We start from the raw sequence: 17,669 nt of genomic DNA on the forward strand, positions 1-17,669 counted from the left end.
GGACGGCACCCTCGTGTTCACCTTCTGAAGCGCTCGCTCGTCACCGTGGCGTGCGCGATGACCACCACCACCACGTGACTTTTCTTTCGTGTTGTGCGCGGTGCATTTAGCGCCACAGCGCGCGGATTTAAAGCGTTTGTTTGTGTTGCTGGTGACTGTGTATTTCATATCGGAATCGCCTCCAGTGCTGTTGCTGCTGGCGGCAATAAAAGTTGTTTAAAAGTCTCTCTCTCTCACACACACACATGCTCACGCTCTCCCACTACACATGCACACACACAAACAAGTGTGGCTGTACGGTATTGATCTGTCGTTGACAATGCACGCATTCATTTCAACTCGGTTCCGATAATACGATATCATCCGCGCCGCGTGATAAAGAGTGCTGCAGGAGGATTGGACGCGCAGGGTTAATCATTTACAGCCACCTCCGTCAGCCCGCTACTGGATGAAGGCCTCCGCACGCCGCGTCGGTCAAGCTGGTTGTTTGACCATACTTCACCACGCCGCTCAGACGCGTGTGCTAGAGTTGCATGTGCGTCACCCGGAGCGAGCTTTGTCCAACTCTCGACTTTACCGGTTTACTCAGAGTGATTTATAGTATATTTTGTAAAGAGTTTAGCTGCCAGACTTTACTTATGCGTTACCCAAATGAGAACATTCAGATGGCCACTTTTGTCAAGCTCACGTGCCATAAGCCGAGACTACAGTTGTGCCGCATTTAGGGCTTTGCAGCCCATTCGGAAAAGAAGGAAACAAAAAACCACGAGGATTCGTTCTCGCGACGGGGACCCCGAGTGGTGTTGGAAGTGCCCCGGGCATTCGGTGCAGAGAACGTGGGAACGAGTCGTGGGGACCATCCTTCCCATCGCCTTATAAGTTGACAAAGACAACGATCACCCGTATAGCCTAAACAAAATTTTGGGGGGAGGGGGGGGCAAGTAGTGCTAGCGAGTCGCACATGTACGCCTCGGCACACGAGGGGATGGGTGGCCAACACTACGCCTGACCGCCTTTGTCTTCCCAGTGTTCATGTTTACACACCGCACTGGGTACTGATTTGAGGCTGAGTCAACTTAGGGGAGGCCGAGGACTGGTTCAGAAAATCGTCACTGGTGTTGGCCGTGAGCGGGAATCGAACTCGGATCGCCGGGTTCGTAGCGCAGCGCGCTAAGCGCTGCTCCACCGCTCTCCTCCCCACATGCACACATAAAACAAACAAAGATCCCTCGTATAGCCTTAACAGACTGTTGGGGCAAGTGCTGTTCGCAAGAACCTATGAAGGCCGGCACTGTGGCACACGAGGGGGTGGGTGACCAGTACCATGCCCGACTGTCTTGTATCCATTTTGACAATGTTTACACACCGCACTAAGTACTGATTTGATGCCGAGTCGACCTAGGGGAGGCCCAGGACCAGTTCAGATAATCGTCACTGGGTGTTGGTCGTGAGCGGGAATCGAGCTCGGCTCTCCGGGTTCGTAGCGCAGCGCGCTAACCGCTGTTCCACCGCTCTCCTCCTCACATGCACACACACACACTGACATATCCGCCTTAGCCCCCATCGCTCCGACCCCGATCGCGAAACACACGGAGCGCTCGTCCGTGCGTGTGTGTGGGGGGCGGTGGCGCAGTGGTTAGCGCTTCGCTGCGCAGCGAACCCGGTGAGCCGAGTTCGACTCCCGCTCACGGCCAACACCTGTGACGATTATCTGAACCGGTCCTGGGCCTCCCCTAAGTTGACTCAGCCTCAAATCAGTAGCTAGTGCGGTGTGTAAACATCGCCAAAACGGATACAAGGCAGTCGGGAATGGTGCTGGTCACCCACCCCCTCGTGTGCCACAGTGTCGGCCTTCATAGGTTCTCGCGAACAGCACTCGCCCCAAAAGTCTGTTAAGGCTATACGGGGGATCTTTGTCTTTGTGTGTGCGAGCGGTAGAGCGCCGGGTGTCAATGCGAGCGAAGTGGGAGGGCGCAGGGAGGCAAGGCTAAGGGATATGGAAAGGGAAAGAGCTGGGAGCGAGAGAGAGAGTGAGCAAGTGAGAGATGGAGAGAGAGAGGAGGGCAGGGGAGGGGGGTAGATTGGATGAAGGGTGGGGGAGGGTTGAGAAGTGCTAGCGAGGCTATCGCGGGGAGGAGCGGTGGGGGTAAAGCAACACTGGGGGGAGGAGGAGGGGAGGGGAGCCGCAGCAGGAGGAGGGGAGGGAGATCAAGCATTGGGTTGGTCGCTGGGCAGCTGTGCCGGCACCTTCCGGGCAGAGTATAAGCGGGCGGGAGGGAGCTGCAAGGAGGGCGGGCGGGCGTACTCTCGGCGCACTTCATAAGGGAACTTTTGAGTCGACCTCTCCGGGAAATGTTGGTGCCGCACGGCCGGGAGGCGGAGAGAGAACCATGCTACCGGCTGCGCTGCGCCCATCCAGCGCAGCGTCGCACGCAGCCGCTCTGCTCCTAGCGCTCACGCTCCTCACCTGCGCCTCCAACCCCGTCGCATCTTACTTCGGGTAGGGCGCTCGCGACGGTTGGTCCCAGCAAGCGCGCGCGTGTGCGTGTGTGTGCGTGTGTGTGTGCGTGTGTGTGTGTGCGCGTGTGTGTGCGTGTGTGTGTGCGAGTGTGCGCGTTTGCACGTGTGTGTGTGCGTGTGTGTGTGCGTGTGTGTGCGCGCGTGTGTGCGCGCGTGTGTGTGTGCGTGCGCGTGTGTGTGTGTGTGCGCGTGTGTGTGTGCGCGTGTGTGCGTGTGTGCGCGTGCGCGTGTGTGTGTGTGTGCGCGTGTGTGTGCGTGTATGTGTGCGAGTGTGCGCGTGTGCACGTGTGTGTGTGCGTGTGTGTGTGCGTGTGTGCGCGCGTGTGTGCGCGCGTGTGTGTGTGCGTGTGTGCGCGTGTGTGCGCGTGTGTGTGTGCGCGTGTGCGAGTGTGCGCGTGTGTGTGTGTTCCCGCGTGTTTGTCTGCGTGTTTGTCTCCGTGTCTCCGCGTGTCCCAACGTTCGTCGGATCACGAAAAGGGATCGGTGTTTCTTGTGACGGCAGCATCAGTGCTGCGCCCGTGTTCGTGTCGGGATGTACGGGGTATATAATGCGCGTGCGTCGCGATCATCATCAGCAGCAGCAGCAACAGCAGCCATGGTCGATCCACTGCTGGATAATGCGCGTGAGGGTGAGTGGTTCGGGGCAGCGCCGCGCGCGTTCTACCTCTGCGCGAGGGGGGAGTCGGGAGGCGCTCATCAGCTCCCCCGAAAATTCGCCGCGCGCACACAGCGCCGGCTGGCCCCTACCACCACGACGACAACTACGAGAGAGACTTGCAACAACAAGAAAAAATCATTAACTGCCGCGGTTAATATTTAATATTTTTCACACTGGTCCCAGTTTTGTGTTTATTCTTCCTCTTCTTCGTCTCCTCCACACAAATGTAACCGATGGAAATACGGACGTGGTCATTTGCTCAACCCTGTGCGAAACAAACGGTCACCGCTCATCACCGTCATCATTGGCCACGGTCAATCCTCTGCCGGATGATAGCCCCCCCCTCCCACCACTCTCCTACTCAAAGCCGCCGCCGCAGCCGCCGTGATCCTACGCACGAGCCAAACCCAAACGCTCCATCTCCGCGGCGGACGTCTCGTGGCGCCCTCTCGGACGCGTTCCGTTCATTGGCCGCCGCTATCCGATTGCCAAGCAAAAGCGGGCGCCGGTTTCGTGTCGTCTTAAACAGCGCGGGCATTTAAATTACGTGGAGCGACAGACAATAAAAAACGAGAACTGAAACTGTTCATCATGGAACGTCGGTTATGCGTAACGGAGGAGGAAACATCAACAACGAAGATCCCACCCCCCCAATCCACAACCCCCCGTATAGCCTGAGCAGACTTTTGAAGCGAGTGCCGTTAGCGAGTAGCACATAGCGTGCGGCCGCCTTTGTCTCCCCCGTGGCGATGCTCACACACCGCAGCCAGGCAGTAATTTGAGGCTGAGTCAACCTAGGAGAGGTCCCAGGACCGCTGCAGATAATCCTCGCCGTTGTTGGCAGCCGTGAGCGGGAATCGAGCTCGGGTCGACGGGTTCGTAGCGCAGCGCGCTCGCAGCTACACTGACGCTCGCCCACCATTGAAAAACCACCACCACTATCAACAACACCAACACCAACACCACCACCGCACCAACCTAAACAACCTCTCACCTCGCGCTCTATTCACGCGGCGAAGCAACGCGGGTTCAAAGTGTATAAATGCAATGATTTACCGTTGATCGCAGAGTAATGTCCATCACACACATCCTCCCCTCCTCTCTCTCTCCACCACCACCAACCCCACAACTACCTTCCCTCCCCACTGCCCCCCCCCCGCCGCACTCCCCGCTAACTAACACAACCACGACCGAACCCATCAAACCCCACCTCTCCGTCTCACCCCGACGACGGGGGTTTACAGATTAACGGGCAAGGAACCCCTCTCCGCGCTCATCTCGGGGCCCGAGGCGGCTCACGCGGGCCCCGTTCCCCGACCGGGCCGCCTCAAGGGCTGCGAGCGTCTGCAGCTGGGGGGCGAGAGGAGGAGGCTGTGCAGGAGGGACCCGGGCGTCGCCGATGTCCTACTGGGCGCGGCCGAGCTGAGCGCCGCCGAGTGCCGCGCGCAGTTCAGGGGCGAGCGTTGGCAGTGCGAGCTCGAGGAACGCTACCGCCTCAACATACTCAAGCGAGGTACATCGCCAAAGTGCAAAGATCGCCCCACCCCCACCTCCTCCCCGCACGCGTCTTGTAGCGTTAATAGACTCGTTGGGGGCAAGTGCTGTCAAGCGAGTGGGACATGCGAAGGGTCGATCACGGCACACCAGGCGACGGGTGGGCAGCAACGCGCCCGGCGATTTTTTTACCATCGTCAGCGTTGTCAGCATCAGCACCATCATCGCCGTCGTCACCATCGTTGTGACCAGCATCACCATCAAATCCATCGTCATGAACATCATAATCACCATCATCACCACCATAATTATCATCACCACCACCATCACCATCGTCATCACCATCACCATAATCATCATCACCACCACCGTCATCACCATCGTCATCACCATCACCATAATCATCATCATCACCACCACCGTCATCACCACCATCGTCATCACCATCACCACCATCATCATCGTCGTCGTGACGTGGGTTCTACCGCATGATGATCTGCGTGATGTCTCGACGTTTCGCTCCACCGTCGATCTTCTCCGATAACGTTTCATTTCTTGATTGTATCCACGTGCTGGGAGCTTCCTTGAGAGACTGAATCGAGCGCCTCACTTGAGCGTCGGGAAAGTGAGCGGCTCGATTCAGCTGTACAAATAAGGAAGCTCCCAGCCAGCACGTGTTGCGAAACGTCGGACATCACATCATGCAGCACGTCTCGAGACGGCGCCATAGAAAATGAGTGTTCTAGATAATAGCAAAGATCGAGCGGTGGCGCTGTGGTTTGCACAACGCACTCTTTGAACCAGGCCCATTGAGTTCCAATCCCGTACACGGCTGTCATCAGTTGTAAATGATACATGAACAGATCTTACCTACCCACCACCACCACCACCAATCCGGCTCCCCCCATCCGTGTCAAAACCCCGTAGTGAGGATCACGGCGAAGTATGTTCAAACATATTCTCTGGGTCTTTCGGCAAAGTCACGTAGATAGGTTCAAAGAAAATCATAAAAACAAAATCTACGACGTTTCGATCACAAACGATCGCTTGTGCTGCGATCGAAACGTCGTAGTTTTTGTTGTTGTTATTTTCTTTGAACCTTTCTACGTGACTTTACCGAAAGACCCAAAGAATATGAATTCCTTATGTTCAAACAACAACAAACCAAAATCGACAATTGCACTGGGAGATCATCCCGAAGGGTGCTGACTTCGGGGCCGTGGTACATTGCGATGTCTATTGTCATTCTGATGAAGGTCAAATAAAAAAGTCGTTGGGTAAATACTTACTTGCAGAGCGTGGTGGGCTTGCAATGATACTGCTGCTGCTGGCACCACTTGCCACGGCTATTACTGCTGCTGGTGCTGCCAGTAGCGTAGCGTGCCACGAATGAATGACTGCTGCTGCTATTGCCGCTGCTGCTTTTGCCGTATGCGGGTTTCCCTCGCTCTGTGCGCGTTGGGAGCGACACATTTGGGGCAGAATCGGGTTCCTTGCACAAATGTTGCTACGCCGAGTGGATTTTTTTTTTCTTTCCATTTTATATCCGGAGAGCAGCTCCTACGATGGATGGAGTTTGTTTTATTTGCCCGCAAGCGACGCACGGTTGGGTTGGTCGAGGTATCGCATCCTGCGTTTGGATGACGAATTGTCCACGCTCACTTTTCCCCGAGGTCGATAAATGAGTACCGGGTTTGTTGGAGGTCGATAGTGGTCCGTGCTGTTACGATTGTAGAAAACTTCCACCAACACTATCGCAAAAATTACCATTACTGTTGCAATTACTATTACCACTACTTCTACCATTACTATTACCACTACTGTTACTATGACCACTACTATTACCATTACCACTACTAATAGCATTACCACTACCATTACCATTACTATTACCACTACTATTACTATTACCACACCATTACTATTGCCACTACTGTTGCCATTAACACTACTATTACCATTACTATTACCATTACCACTACTATTACCATTACCACTATTACCACTACTATTACCACTACTATTACTATTACCACTACTATTACCACTACTATTACCACTACCATTACCATTACTACTATTACCACTACTATTACTATTACCACTATTACCACTACTATTACCACTACTATTACCACTACTATTACTATTACCACTACTATTACCACTACTATTACCATTAACACTACTATTACTATTACCACTACTATTACCATTACCACTATTACCACTACTATTACCCACACTATTACCATTGCCACTACTACTACTACCATTACCAATACTATTACCAGGACTATTACCATTACTATGACTACTACAATTACCACTACTATTAACACTACCACTATTACCACTATCGTTAACTCGGCCACTACTATCATCACTACTACAGTACGAATCGTACTACAGAACTGCTATCACGATCACCACTGCTGTTACCACAGTACTCTTTGACCATAACTACGACCAATAACCAGTGCTGCCCTACCACAATCGCTCCTACTTGTGCTGTTGCAATAGTTACTACTGGGACCACATAAATCATAGTTCGCGGCTGCTACCACATTGACTCTTACCACGACAGCACGCCACGAAGATAACCTCAGCAGACTGTTGGGGCAAGTGCTGCTAGCGAGTAGCGCCTATGAAGGGCCGGCACGGCACTACGCCCGGCCGCCTTTGTCTCCCCAAGTGGCGAACGTTTAACACACCGCGCCAGGTACTCATTCGAGGCGAAGTCGACCGATACAAAACAACTGTCACCATCACTACGAGCACATTGCTGCTGCGCCTACTGATCCGGTGAGAGCGCCCGTCCCCTGCTGCGAGTTGGCATCGATCCGGTGAACCCAGTTCGATCCCTGGCCACGGCCACCATCAGATGTGCGTACGTGGAGGGTGCCTGCGTGTGCCTGCGTGTGCCTGCGTGCGCGTGCGTGCGTGGGGGCGTGGAGCGGTGGCGCGGGGGTTAGCGCAACTATGCTACGAACCCCGGCGACCAGAGTTCGATTCCCGCTCACGATTATCTGAACCGGTTCTGGGCTTCCCCATGGTCGACTCAGCCTCAAATGAGTACCTGGTGCGGTGCATCAATATCGCCACGAGGAATACGAAGGCGCCCGGACGTGGTGTTGGCCACACATCCCATCGTGCGCCGTGCCACCCTTCATACGTGCCTGCTAACAGCTCTTGCCCCAACAGTCTATGAAGGCTATACGGGGGGTCTTTGTCTTTTTGGGGGTGCGTGGGCTACGGAGTAAGCGGCTACTCCTTAGTTTGCTCATTGCGCTGTACAGTCATCCCGACGACCTGAGTTCAATCCCAAGCCCAGATATAGCTACCCAACATCAGTGGCACGTCTTAATTTGTACCAGTTTGAGGCCTCATCTGGGTCAACTCAGCCTAAAATAGTTACTGTACAGTGTCTGCTGCGTGTGTGTTATCATTATCAGCATTAATGACACAAAGGCGACCGGGTGTGGTTATGACTTCACTTCCTCATCCTGCGTTGAACCAGCCCTTAATAGGTGCTTGCTAACAGCACTGACGGAAGGAGCGCAAATGTGTTTCGACCAAAATAAAATCCAAACTAATATTTCAGTGTCTCCTGTCTCACGAACGTGCGCCGCCGCTCGTGTTATCGCTTTACCGTTGGCTTTACACCCATGGCGGAAATGCCACGTTCCCACGACGGGGGCCAGTCCATCCATAACAACCACTTTCCTATAAAACGGCAATAGTTTTTTATTGAGCCAAGAGCGATGGTGGACCCTCGCGTCTGCGTGGTGTCTGCGGTGATCAGGATGAGTTCCAGCACAAAGTGTGCGTACCCGTACATAACAAACAGCCCACTGGCTAACGAATAATAAACAACTACGACGATAAACGTTGCATATCTGCTACTCGAGGAAGCGGTGGCGCCGTGGTTAGCAGAAGCCGGGGTCGATGTACGGCACCCGTCCTTACACCAGTGGCTCTTCATGTCTAAACTGATCCGAGGAATTCCGGCCACTTTCCTAACCGGTACCTAAGTGTGGTCAAACGACTCATCCATGGGTAAGCTTTCAGCCAGCAGCGAGTTAACAGAGGTGGCCGCTCATTCGTATTGTATCGTTGTCTGTGCGTAGTTGTGCGTGCGTTAATTAATTCATCATAACCGGTCATGCTCTGTCAGCGGGGTCGGCTATGATGTTCGCGCGTCATGAGCCGTGTGTGCGCTCTAAGATTTCGTGTACGCTACGCGATGCGTGTGATCGCGATCAGCCACGGTCAAATCTACTGCCTCCCTGAAAACGCCGCCAGCTCTCACGATCCCAGCGATGTGCAGCATGTACGTGTTGAACTTCTTTCGCGCCGCGCGTGACCAACCGTGCTCATCGGAGGTTAGCACGTTTGGCGAAGCAACGCAGCAGAGGTGTGGACTCGAGTCATGTGACTTGGACTCGAGTCAGACTCGAGTCATGAATTTGATGACTTGCGACTCGACTTGGACTTGCATAACAATGACTTTGTCCCACCTATGAGATGTGGACTCGAGTCATGTGACTTGGACTCGAGTCAGACTCGAGTCATGAATTTGATGACTTGCGACTCGACTTGGACTTGCATAACAATGACTTTGTCCCACCTCTGCAACGCAGTAATCTATCTCGCATCATATACCCATTAATATGCTTCCGCTTATTATTTTAGTAAATGATTGTTTTAATATATTTATAATATTCTTTGTATGCTGAGCGTCTGCTGCTGCGTCCTGTACAGCGCTTTGCGATCCTTGATGAAAAGCACTACTATATAAATGTAATTATTATTATTCTTGGTTCTTTCGGTAAAGTCACGTAGAATGGAAATAATAAAATAATAAAAATTTAACATAATAAAATAATTCTCACGACGTTTCGGCCACAACGCAAGCAGCCGTCCTTAGGTGAAGAACAGGTCTGTCGGCTGCTTGCGTTGTGGCCGAAACGTCGTGAGAATTATTTTATAATGTTTTTTTTACTTTATTATTTTCATTCTACGTGACTTTACCGAAAGAACCAAGAAGATGAATCCCTGCAGTCACGAAAGCTTTAAATCGAAATGTAATTATTATTATCAGCACGGGAACTAATTTATTCGCTCCGTCTCCCCCGTAGATGTCCTCTGGGAGGCATTCCCGAACCTTGGCTGCCACTCCGTTGTTGTTATTATTACTACAATTGTCCATGGTCCATGATTCCTCCTTCAGATGAGCCCTGTGCCCAAGGCCAGGCCAATATCGAATGTGTGAAGAACAAAAAAAAGCCACCCCTACATAATAGATTGATGCACAATGAACACTAGTGTGTGTTGTTGTGTGATACACAAACTATAACTTCATTCATTGCATAGGTGCGTGACGTGCGGTGATAGTGCACGTAATTACGCTGGCACGCGTGGTATGCGCGTGTGTTTACCCACGTCAATAATAACAACAACAACATCAACAACGGGTACACCGAGACTGCGGGGAGGAAGGATGAGAGAGGGGATGTCTGCTAATGCCACTGGGGAGGTGCAAAAGTATAAAGTAGGAGTGGTGGGAACTTCATTCTGGATTCTCTGGAGCGTACCGCCCCGTGGGTGGGTTTGCGTTTGTGTGTGTGTGTCTGTGTCTGTGTGTGTGCGTGTCTGTGTGTGTGTGTCTGTGTCTGTGTGTGTGTCTGTGTGTCTGTGTGTGTGTGTGTCTGTGTGTCTGTGTGTGTCTGTGTGTGTGTCTGTGTGTGTGTATCTGTGTGAGTGTCTGTGTGAGTGTCTGTGTGTGTCTGTGTGAGTGTCTGTGTGTCTGTGTGAGTGTCTGTGTGTCTGTGTAAGTGTCTGTGTGTCTGTGTGAGTGTCTGTGTGTGTGTCTGTGTGTGTGTGTGTCTGTATGTGTGTCTGTGTATGTGAGTGTCTGTGTGTGTGTCTGTGTGTGTTTGTGTGTCTGTGTGTGTCTGTGCCGCATGGGGAGCGGTAGCGGTTTAGCGCGCTGCGCTACGAACCCGGCGACCCGAGTTCGATTCCCGCTTACGGCCAAAATCAGTGACGATTATCTGAACCGGTCCTGGGCCTCCCCTCGGTCGACTCAGCCTCAAATGAGTAGCTGATGCGGTGTGTAAACATCACCACTAGGGAGACAAAGGCGGCCGGGCGTGGTGCTGGCCACCCACCCGCTCGTGTGCCGTGCCGGCCTTTATAGGTGCTCGCTTAACAGTACTTGCCCCTACAGTCTGCTAAGGCTACACGGGGGGATCTTTGTCTTTTGTAACGCATGGGGAGCGGTAGCGTAGCGGTTTAACGCGCTGCGCTGGCAACCCAGCGAACCGAGTTCGATTGCCGCTCACGGTCAACGCCCGTGACGATTATCTGCACCGGTCCTGGACCTTCCCTAGGTCGACTCAGCCTCAAAGCAATGCCTGGTGCGGTGTGTAAAACAGTGCCACAAAGGCGACCGGGCGTGGTAAGTGCCACCCCACCCCCTCGTGTGCCTCGTTCGCCGTCATAGATGCTCACTGACGGAAATTGCCCCGACAATATGTTGAGGCTATACGGGGGATCTTTGTCTTTGTCTCGTACGTGGTCTGGGTGGGGGAGCGGTGGCGTGATGGTTGTCGCACGGGAAACTCGAGTTCAATTCCCTGTGACGGCTGCTAATATCGGTGGCTTATATCTGAACCAGTCCAAGGCCCCCTTCACACGATGCCTCCAACCTGTGTATGCCCTCGATGCGCTCCTCATTCATCCATCTATCGGTGCGTCTCACGTGACTAATTAACTGCGGCATGTAGCTGCCCACGGATAGACCCCTTCAAGTATCTCACCTTGCACCCATGAGCTTCACACAGTGCTAGTATGGGGCATGCGATTTGAGTGTACATTATGCTGTTCAATTTAGTTGTCCGATGGTTCTGAATACGGCTGATTGCCGGAAACGTCTGCCTATTATATGGATTGGCTGTTTTTTTTCTGTTTTAAGGGATTGGTAGTGACGGGCGTGGAGAGTTATGATCTCATCTAATATCCCGTGTGTACACACAAACCATTTAGTCCATTACAAAGCGCGTCACTTTCTCGTGTCTGAATTACCCACGACTGCCGTGCCATTGAAATTATGATAAGCAACTGTAAGCTCTTCCCCCCCCCCCCCGAAACGTCTGAATCTTTTTATTTCTCTAAGTGACATTTTACTTTAAATGTTTAGAATGTGTACGTATTTTTGGAATATTTTGTAATTTCGCTGAAACCCAGGGGCGGCGTGGCACAGTGATCGGCGCACCTGAGCTGCTCCCTTCAATTCAAGGCCACGGCTGACATCAATGGCGGGTGATAATCAAAGCGTCCTCATCAAAACCGCAACCATCTAATAGTGACGATAATTAGTTGCCAGTGTCATTAATAGCGTCATCGACACGGCTAAACGGAGCAGACGCGTTTCTCGAAACAAACAGTGTGGTTTGTCGAGCCGCGTCCCTTAATTAGAGTCGCAGAGCACGTGGGTGAGTTAAATGAATGCGGGCCGTTTTTCATGTAGATATATATATACACAAGTATACAACGAATGCATGCTACCTCGTGCACTTTAAGCTAATGGCAGTTCCCATCCAAATCCACTGAGAGGCGACGCCGCGTGTCTGTGAGGACGGTGACCAAATCGAGACCGTGTCGCTCCAACACGCATTGAAAAACTTGTTTCTTACCTCGTTGCTTTTGTATTTGTTCAAAACGTATTTATGCCGAAGAGCCACGCTGAGTCGTAAGCCTCTTTTTCAGGAGGCTCCTACCGCATCACTTTATTTTTTAACGTTTTTTTTACCAACTAATTTAATGGAATAAAAAGAAACGATTTTTTCTACCTACGTGACTTTACCGAAGAACCAAAGAGTATAGATTCCTGCAGTCACGAAAGCTTCAAATCAAGATTGTACCGATTAGTTACTACTTCAGCACACCGATGTGTTGGAGAGTAAACCCAATACATTTACAATTTTAAAACGAAGTTTCACTCGTAATTACACCCAGCCTCATCGAGCGAATTTGCCAGAATTCTGAAGACGTCTTCCTGCTTCCGATTTTAACATTTGCGCGATCTTACCCAAAAAGCCATTGTTATGAATAACACGATTAAAACAAAACAATGTGTTGTCTTACCAATAAAGGGCCACTGAGCTACACATCTCTTTTTCAGAAGCGACCTGGCCACAGATGATAGCTCAACGAAGTGGCTTGTCATCGTGTGGAATATTATAGCAGCCAAATACTCGAAACGCACGTTGTTTATACATGTGGAGGGAAACCCCGGAGAAAAATCCACGCGACCACGGGGCGAACACGCAAACTCCAAATATACAACAGACGTCAGGGCCGGGATCGAACCCACGTCCCTTCTGTATACCAGGCGAGGTAGTTAACATCTCCTAGCCACCGTGGCGCCCCCAAGTGTAGGAGAAAACGGAAGCACCCGGAGAAAACCCACACTCGCTCGACGGTAACACCGTCATCCCCGTAAAGATAGGATCAGATAGCGATTAGTCCTCTTCCCGCACCGCCTTCTCCTGGCGAGCCAGGGGTTGTTATTCGGCTCCTCCTCCTCCTCCACTCCCACGTCAAGGGAGTTCCACACCATCCCTCGCTGCTTGCCCTCACACAGCGCTGGGTCCACAGGCAGTCAGCCACGTGCAGTTCCAGGAGCAGCAGCACAGCCGACGACTGCCCGGCAGACCGCTGGCGATGCGGCCGGCTTGATCGTGCTCGCCGTTGTTATTATTTTGATTACTTGAAGGAGACTTTAAAGTGCGGGCTATGCCCCGCTGCTGCTTGTTGCGAGGAGGGTATTTTTGGAAGCTGAAGGCAGAGCGGGGGAAATGGCTCAGGAAGGGGCACGGCGCCCGGTACCGGTTCGCCCGTAGCCCTGGCGGCACCGTGTGGTGTGAGTGTGGTGTGTGAGTGTGGTGTGTGAGTGTGGTGTGTGAGTGTGGTGTGTGAGTGTGATGTGGTGTGTGTGAGTCAGTGTGTGTGAGTGTGTGGTATGAATGTGGTATGTGAGTGTGGTGTGTGAGTCTGGTGTGTGAGTGAGTGAGTGTGTGAGTGTGGTGTGTGAGTGTGGTGTGTCAGGTGTGAGTGTGGTGTGTGAGGTGTGAGTGTGGTGTGTGAGGTGTGAGTGTGGTGTGCGGTGTGTGAGTGTGGTGTGAGTGAGTGTAGTGTGTGGTGTGAGTGTGTGAGTGAGTGTGGTGTGTGAGTGTGGTGTTTGTGAGTGAGTGTGGTGTGTGAGTGTGGTGTGTGTGTGTGTGTGGTGTGTGAGTATGGTGTGGTGTGTGTGAGTGAGTGTGGTGTGAGAGTGTGGAGTGGTGTGTGAGGTGTGAGGGTGGTGTGTGAGTGTGGTGTGTGAGTGTGTGTGTGGTGTGTGAGTGTGGTGTGTGAGTGTGGTGAGTGTGGTGTGTGAGTGAGTGTGTGAGTGTGGTGTGTGAGTGTGGTCTGTGAGTGTGGTGTGAGTGTGGTGTGTGAGTGTGGTGAGTGAGTGTGGTGTGTGAGTGTGTGTGTGGTGTGAGTGTGTGAGTAAGTGTGGTGTGTGAGTGTGGTGTGTGGTGTGTGAGTGTGGTGTGTGAGTGTGGTGTGTGTGTGTGGTGTGTGGTGTGAGTGTGGTGTGAATGTGGTGTGAGTGTGTGAGTGTGGTGTGTGAGTGAATGTGTGAGTGTGGTTTGTGAGTGTGGTGTGTGTGGTATGTGAGTTTGTGTGTGGTATGATGTGTGTGGTATGATATTTGTGTGTGTGGTATTATGTGTGTGTGTGTGGTGTGTGTGGTGCGTGTGGTGTGGTGTGTAAGTGTGGTGTGTTAGTGTGGTATGATGTGTGTGTGGTGCGTGTGGTGTGTGTGTGTGGTGTGTGAGTGTGTGTGTGGTATGATGTGTGTGTGTGTGGTATGATGTGTGTGTGTGGTATGATGTGTGTGGTATGATGTGTGTGTGTGGTATGATGTGTGTGTGTGGTATGACGTGTGGTATGATGTGCGTGTGTGATGTGTGTGGCACGATGTGCGTGTGTGGTATGATGTGTGTGTGTGTGGTATTATGTGTGTGTGTGGTGTGTGTGATATGATGTGTGTGTGTGGTGTGTGTGTGGTATGATGTGTGTGTGTGTGGTTTGTGTGGTATGATGTGTGTGTATGGTGTGTGTGTGTGGTATGATGTGTGTGTGTGTGGTATGATGTGTGTGTGTGGTGTGTGTGTCGTGTGTGTGGTATGATGTGTGTGTGTGGTGTGTGTGTGTGGTATGATGTGTGTGTGGTGTGTGTGTGGTATGATGTGTGTGTGTGTTTGTGTGGTGTGTGTGTGGTATGATGTGTGTGTGTGTGTGATTTGTGTGTGTGTGGTATTATGTGTGTGGTGTGTGGTATGATTTGTGCGTGGTATGATGTGTGTGTGGTATGATGTGCGTGTGTGTGTGGTGTGTGTGTGGTATGATGTGCGTGTTTGATGTGTGTGTGTGGTATGATGTGTGCGTCTGGTATGATGTGTGTGTGGTATGATGTGTGTGTTTGTGGTGTGTGTGTGTGTGGTATGATGTGTGTGGTGTGTGTGTGTGTGGTATAATGTGTTGTGTGGTGTGTGTGTGGTATGATGTGTGTGTGGTATGATGTGTGTGTGTGTGTGGTGTGTGTGTGGTATGATGTGTGTGTGTGGTATGATGTGTGTGTGTGTGGTATTATGTGTGTGTATGTGTGTGTGTGGTATGATGTGTGTATGCGTATGTGTGGTATGATGTGTGTGTGGAGTGTGTGTGGTATGATGTGTGTGTGTATGTGTATGTGTGGTATGATGTGTGTGTATGTGTATGTGTGGTATGATGTGTGTATGCGTATGTGTGGTATGATGTGTGTGTGGTGTGTGTGTGGTATGATGTGTGTGTGTGCGGTTCACTTCCTGTGCGCTGCTGCGTTTTGGCGCATCCGCGGGCGGCGTTGGCTGCCTGCTTTGATGCCCCCCCCCCCCACCACGACGAGGCCGAAACCAAACAAAAGGGCCGCGCCTTAATGCGTTTTTTCCAAAATATTCCGTGCTCGGGTGACGTCACGATGTTGTGTTGTTGTGTTGCTGTGTGTGGTGCGTGCTCGCTAACAGCACTTGACCCTCATTAAAAGTACGTTTGAGGCTACGTGGGGAGGGGGATCTTTGTCTTTGCCTGGGTAAGGGGGAGGGGGGTGGTCAGCACCACACCCAGACGCCTTTGTCTTCCCAATGCTGATGTTTACACACCGCGCGAAGTAGTTGCTTGAGGCTGAGTCTACCTAGGGGAGGCCCAGTACGAGTTCAAATTCTCGCCACTGTTATTGGCCGTGGCAGACTGTAGGGGCAAGTGCTGTTAGCGACGGGGGGCACCCATGACGGCCGGCACGGCGCTCGAGGTGGCGGGGGTAACCATCACCACGCCCGGCCGTGGCGATATTTACAGAGCGCGCCAGCTTGATCATTTGAGGCTGAGCGGACCTAGAGGAGGCCCAGGACCGGTTCCAATAATCGTCACTGGTGTCGGCTTTGAACAGGATTCGAACTCGGACTGCGGGGGGGGGGGTTCGTAGTGCAGCGCGCGCGCTAAGCCACAGACGCGCGACAAATCTTGACTCAAAGCTTTCGTGACTGCAGGAATTCATATTCGTTGGGTCTTTCGGTAAATACTCTAAGGTTTTTCGGTAAAGTCACGTAGGTAAAAAACTAAAAATAATATAAATAATAATAGAAATAAAGTCACGTAAATAGGTTCAAAGAAAAATAACAAACAAAAAAACTACGACGTTTCGATCGCAACACAAGCGGTCGTCATCTCCTGATAGTTTTTTTGTTGAACCTATCTACGTGACTTTACCAAAAGACCCAAGAATACACACACGCCAAACACAACAACGACGACGACGACGACAAAGATCCCCCCGTTTCGCTTTTAACAAACTGTTCGGGAGCCAAGTCCTCTCAGCGAGTGGCACACACGACACGACACACACGACACCTCTTCATCGTGCAGAGGAAAGACATTGGCCTACTCCTCCTCCTGACACGTGCCCTCTGTGTGCAAGCGCCGTGGCCGATGTTCGTCGTCGTGAGCCGTGCTTTTTGTTGCGCTCGTGATAGACAGCGACGCTTTCCGTCAGCTTTAGCGTCACACTCAAACGGTGGGCAAATGACTTGGCTTCAAAACTCATAAAACAATTGTCGTGTAAGTGTTCGACCCGAGACTTTAATGAGTGTAGACCTCGAGGCTGATTCTTTGTCTTAGATTATTTTTGGGGGGGATGGGAAGAGGAGAGGGGGTGGTGGAGCTGTAAATTAAAAAAAAAATGTTGATTTCTCGTGATAGGTTATAGACTCAACTGGATAATTGTTCCAATTCTCAGTTTTCCAACCCTTCTATAGGACATCGTCACAATTAAAATAATGAAACTTATTAGCTCACGATTGTATCTATGTATGTGTATTACACGCACACAGAGCTCGCGTATACAGTATGTAGTATAGGCTGCCATGCAGTCTACATGTTGATTTAACTTCATGAACGATACGCTTGACAGATTTTACCCTTTAGAGTGCAGATAAGTCGGCGTATTTGAATATTCGTTCGTGTAGAGATTTTACGAAATAGCCGACGTGGATTTATATATAAAGTACACACATATATACAGGACTTGTATGTCGCACATCGCATCGAGATCGCAGAGACAGAGAGAGAGATGGACACAGGGTTTCGCCGACATGCCACGTGTGTTTGAGACGAATTATTTTGTCGTCTGCCGTTTCAGATCGCTCAAGCGTTCCGGTCGAGCAAAAAAAAAACTCACTTATTTATATATAACGAATATGTTGGTAACATTTCAACCACATGCCAAACTCTTATCTATTTTATTCTTATTCTCTATTGTTACCCTAAATAGATATAATCAGAGAATCAGAATATGTATTTATAATGAAGGAATCCGAAGAGCTATGAAGCTCTTTGTCACAGACGTTCA

General features: G+C 51.3%; 1 protein-coding gene across 1 annotated transcript in view; it reads left to right on the forward strand.

Annotated features, from left to right (window-relative positions):
- Positions 1–2,310: 2,310 nt before the first annotated feature.
- LOC144720028 (protein Wnt-9a-like) overlaps positions 2,311–17,669 on the forward strand; it is a 38,130-nt gene continuing 22,771 nt past the window's right edge. Inside the window, exons 1-2 of the mRNA XM_078596450.1 lie at positions 2,311–2,500; positions 4,423–4,691. Of these exons, the coding sequence (XP_078452576.1) occupies positions 2,391–2,500; positions 4,423–4,691 (379 nt within the window). The 5' untranslated portion in view covers positions 2,311–2,390. The remainder of the gene's footprint in view (positions 2,501–4,422; positions 4,692–17,669) is intronic.

The sequence above is a fragment of the Lampetra planeri genome, chromosome 1 (genome assembly GCF_965212315.1).
Source record: "Lampetra planeri chromosome 1, kcLamPlan1.2.h2, whole genome shotgun sequence".
Taxonomy (NCBI): Eukaryota; Metazoa; Chordata; class Hyperoartia; order Petromyzontiformes; family Petromyzontidae; genus Lampetra; species Lampetra planeri.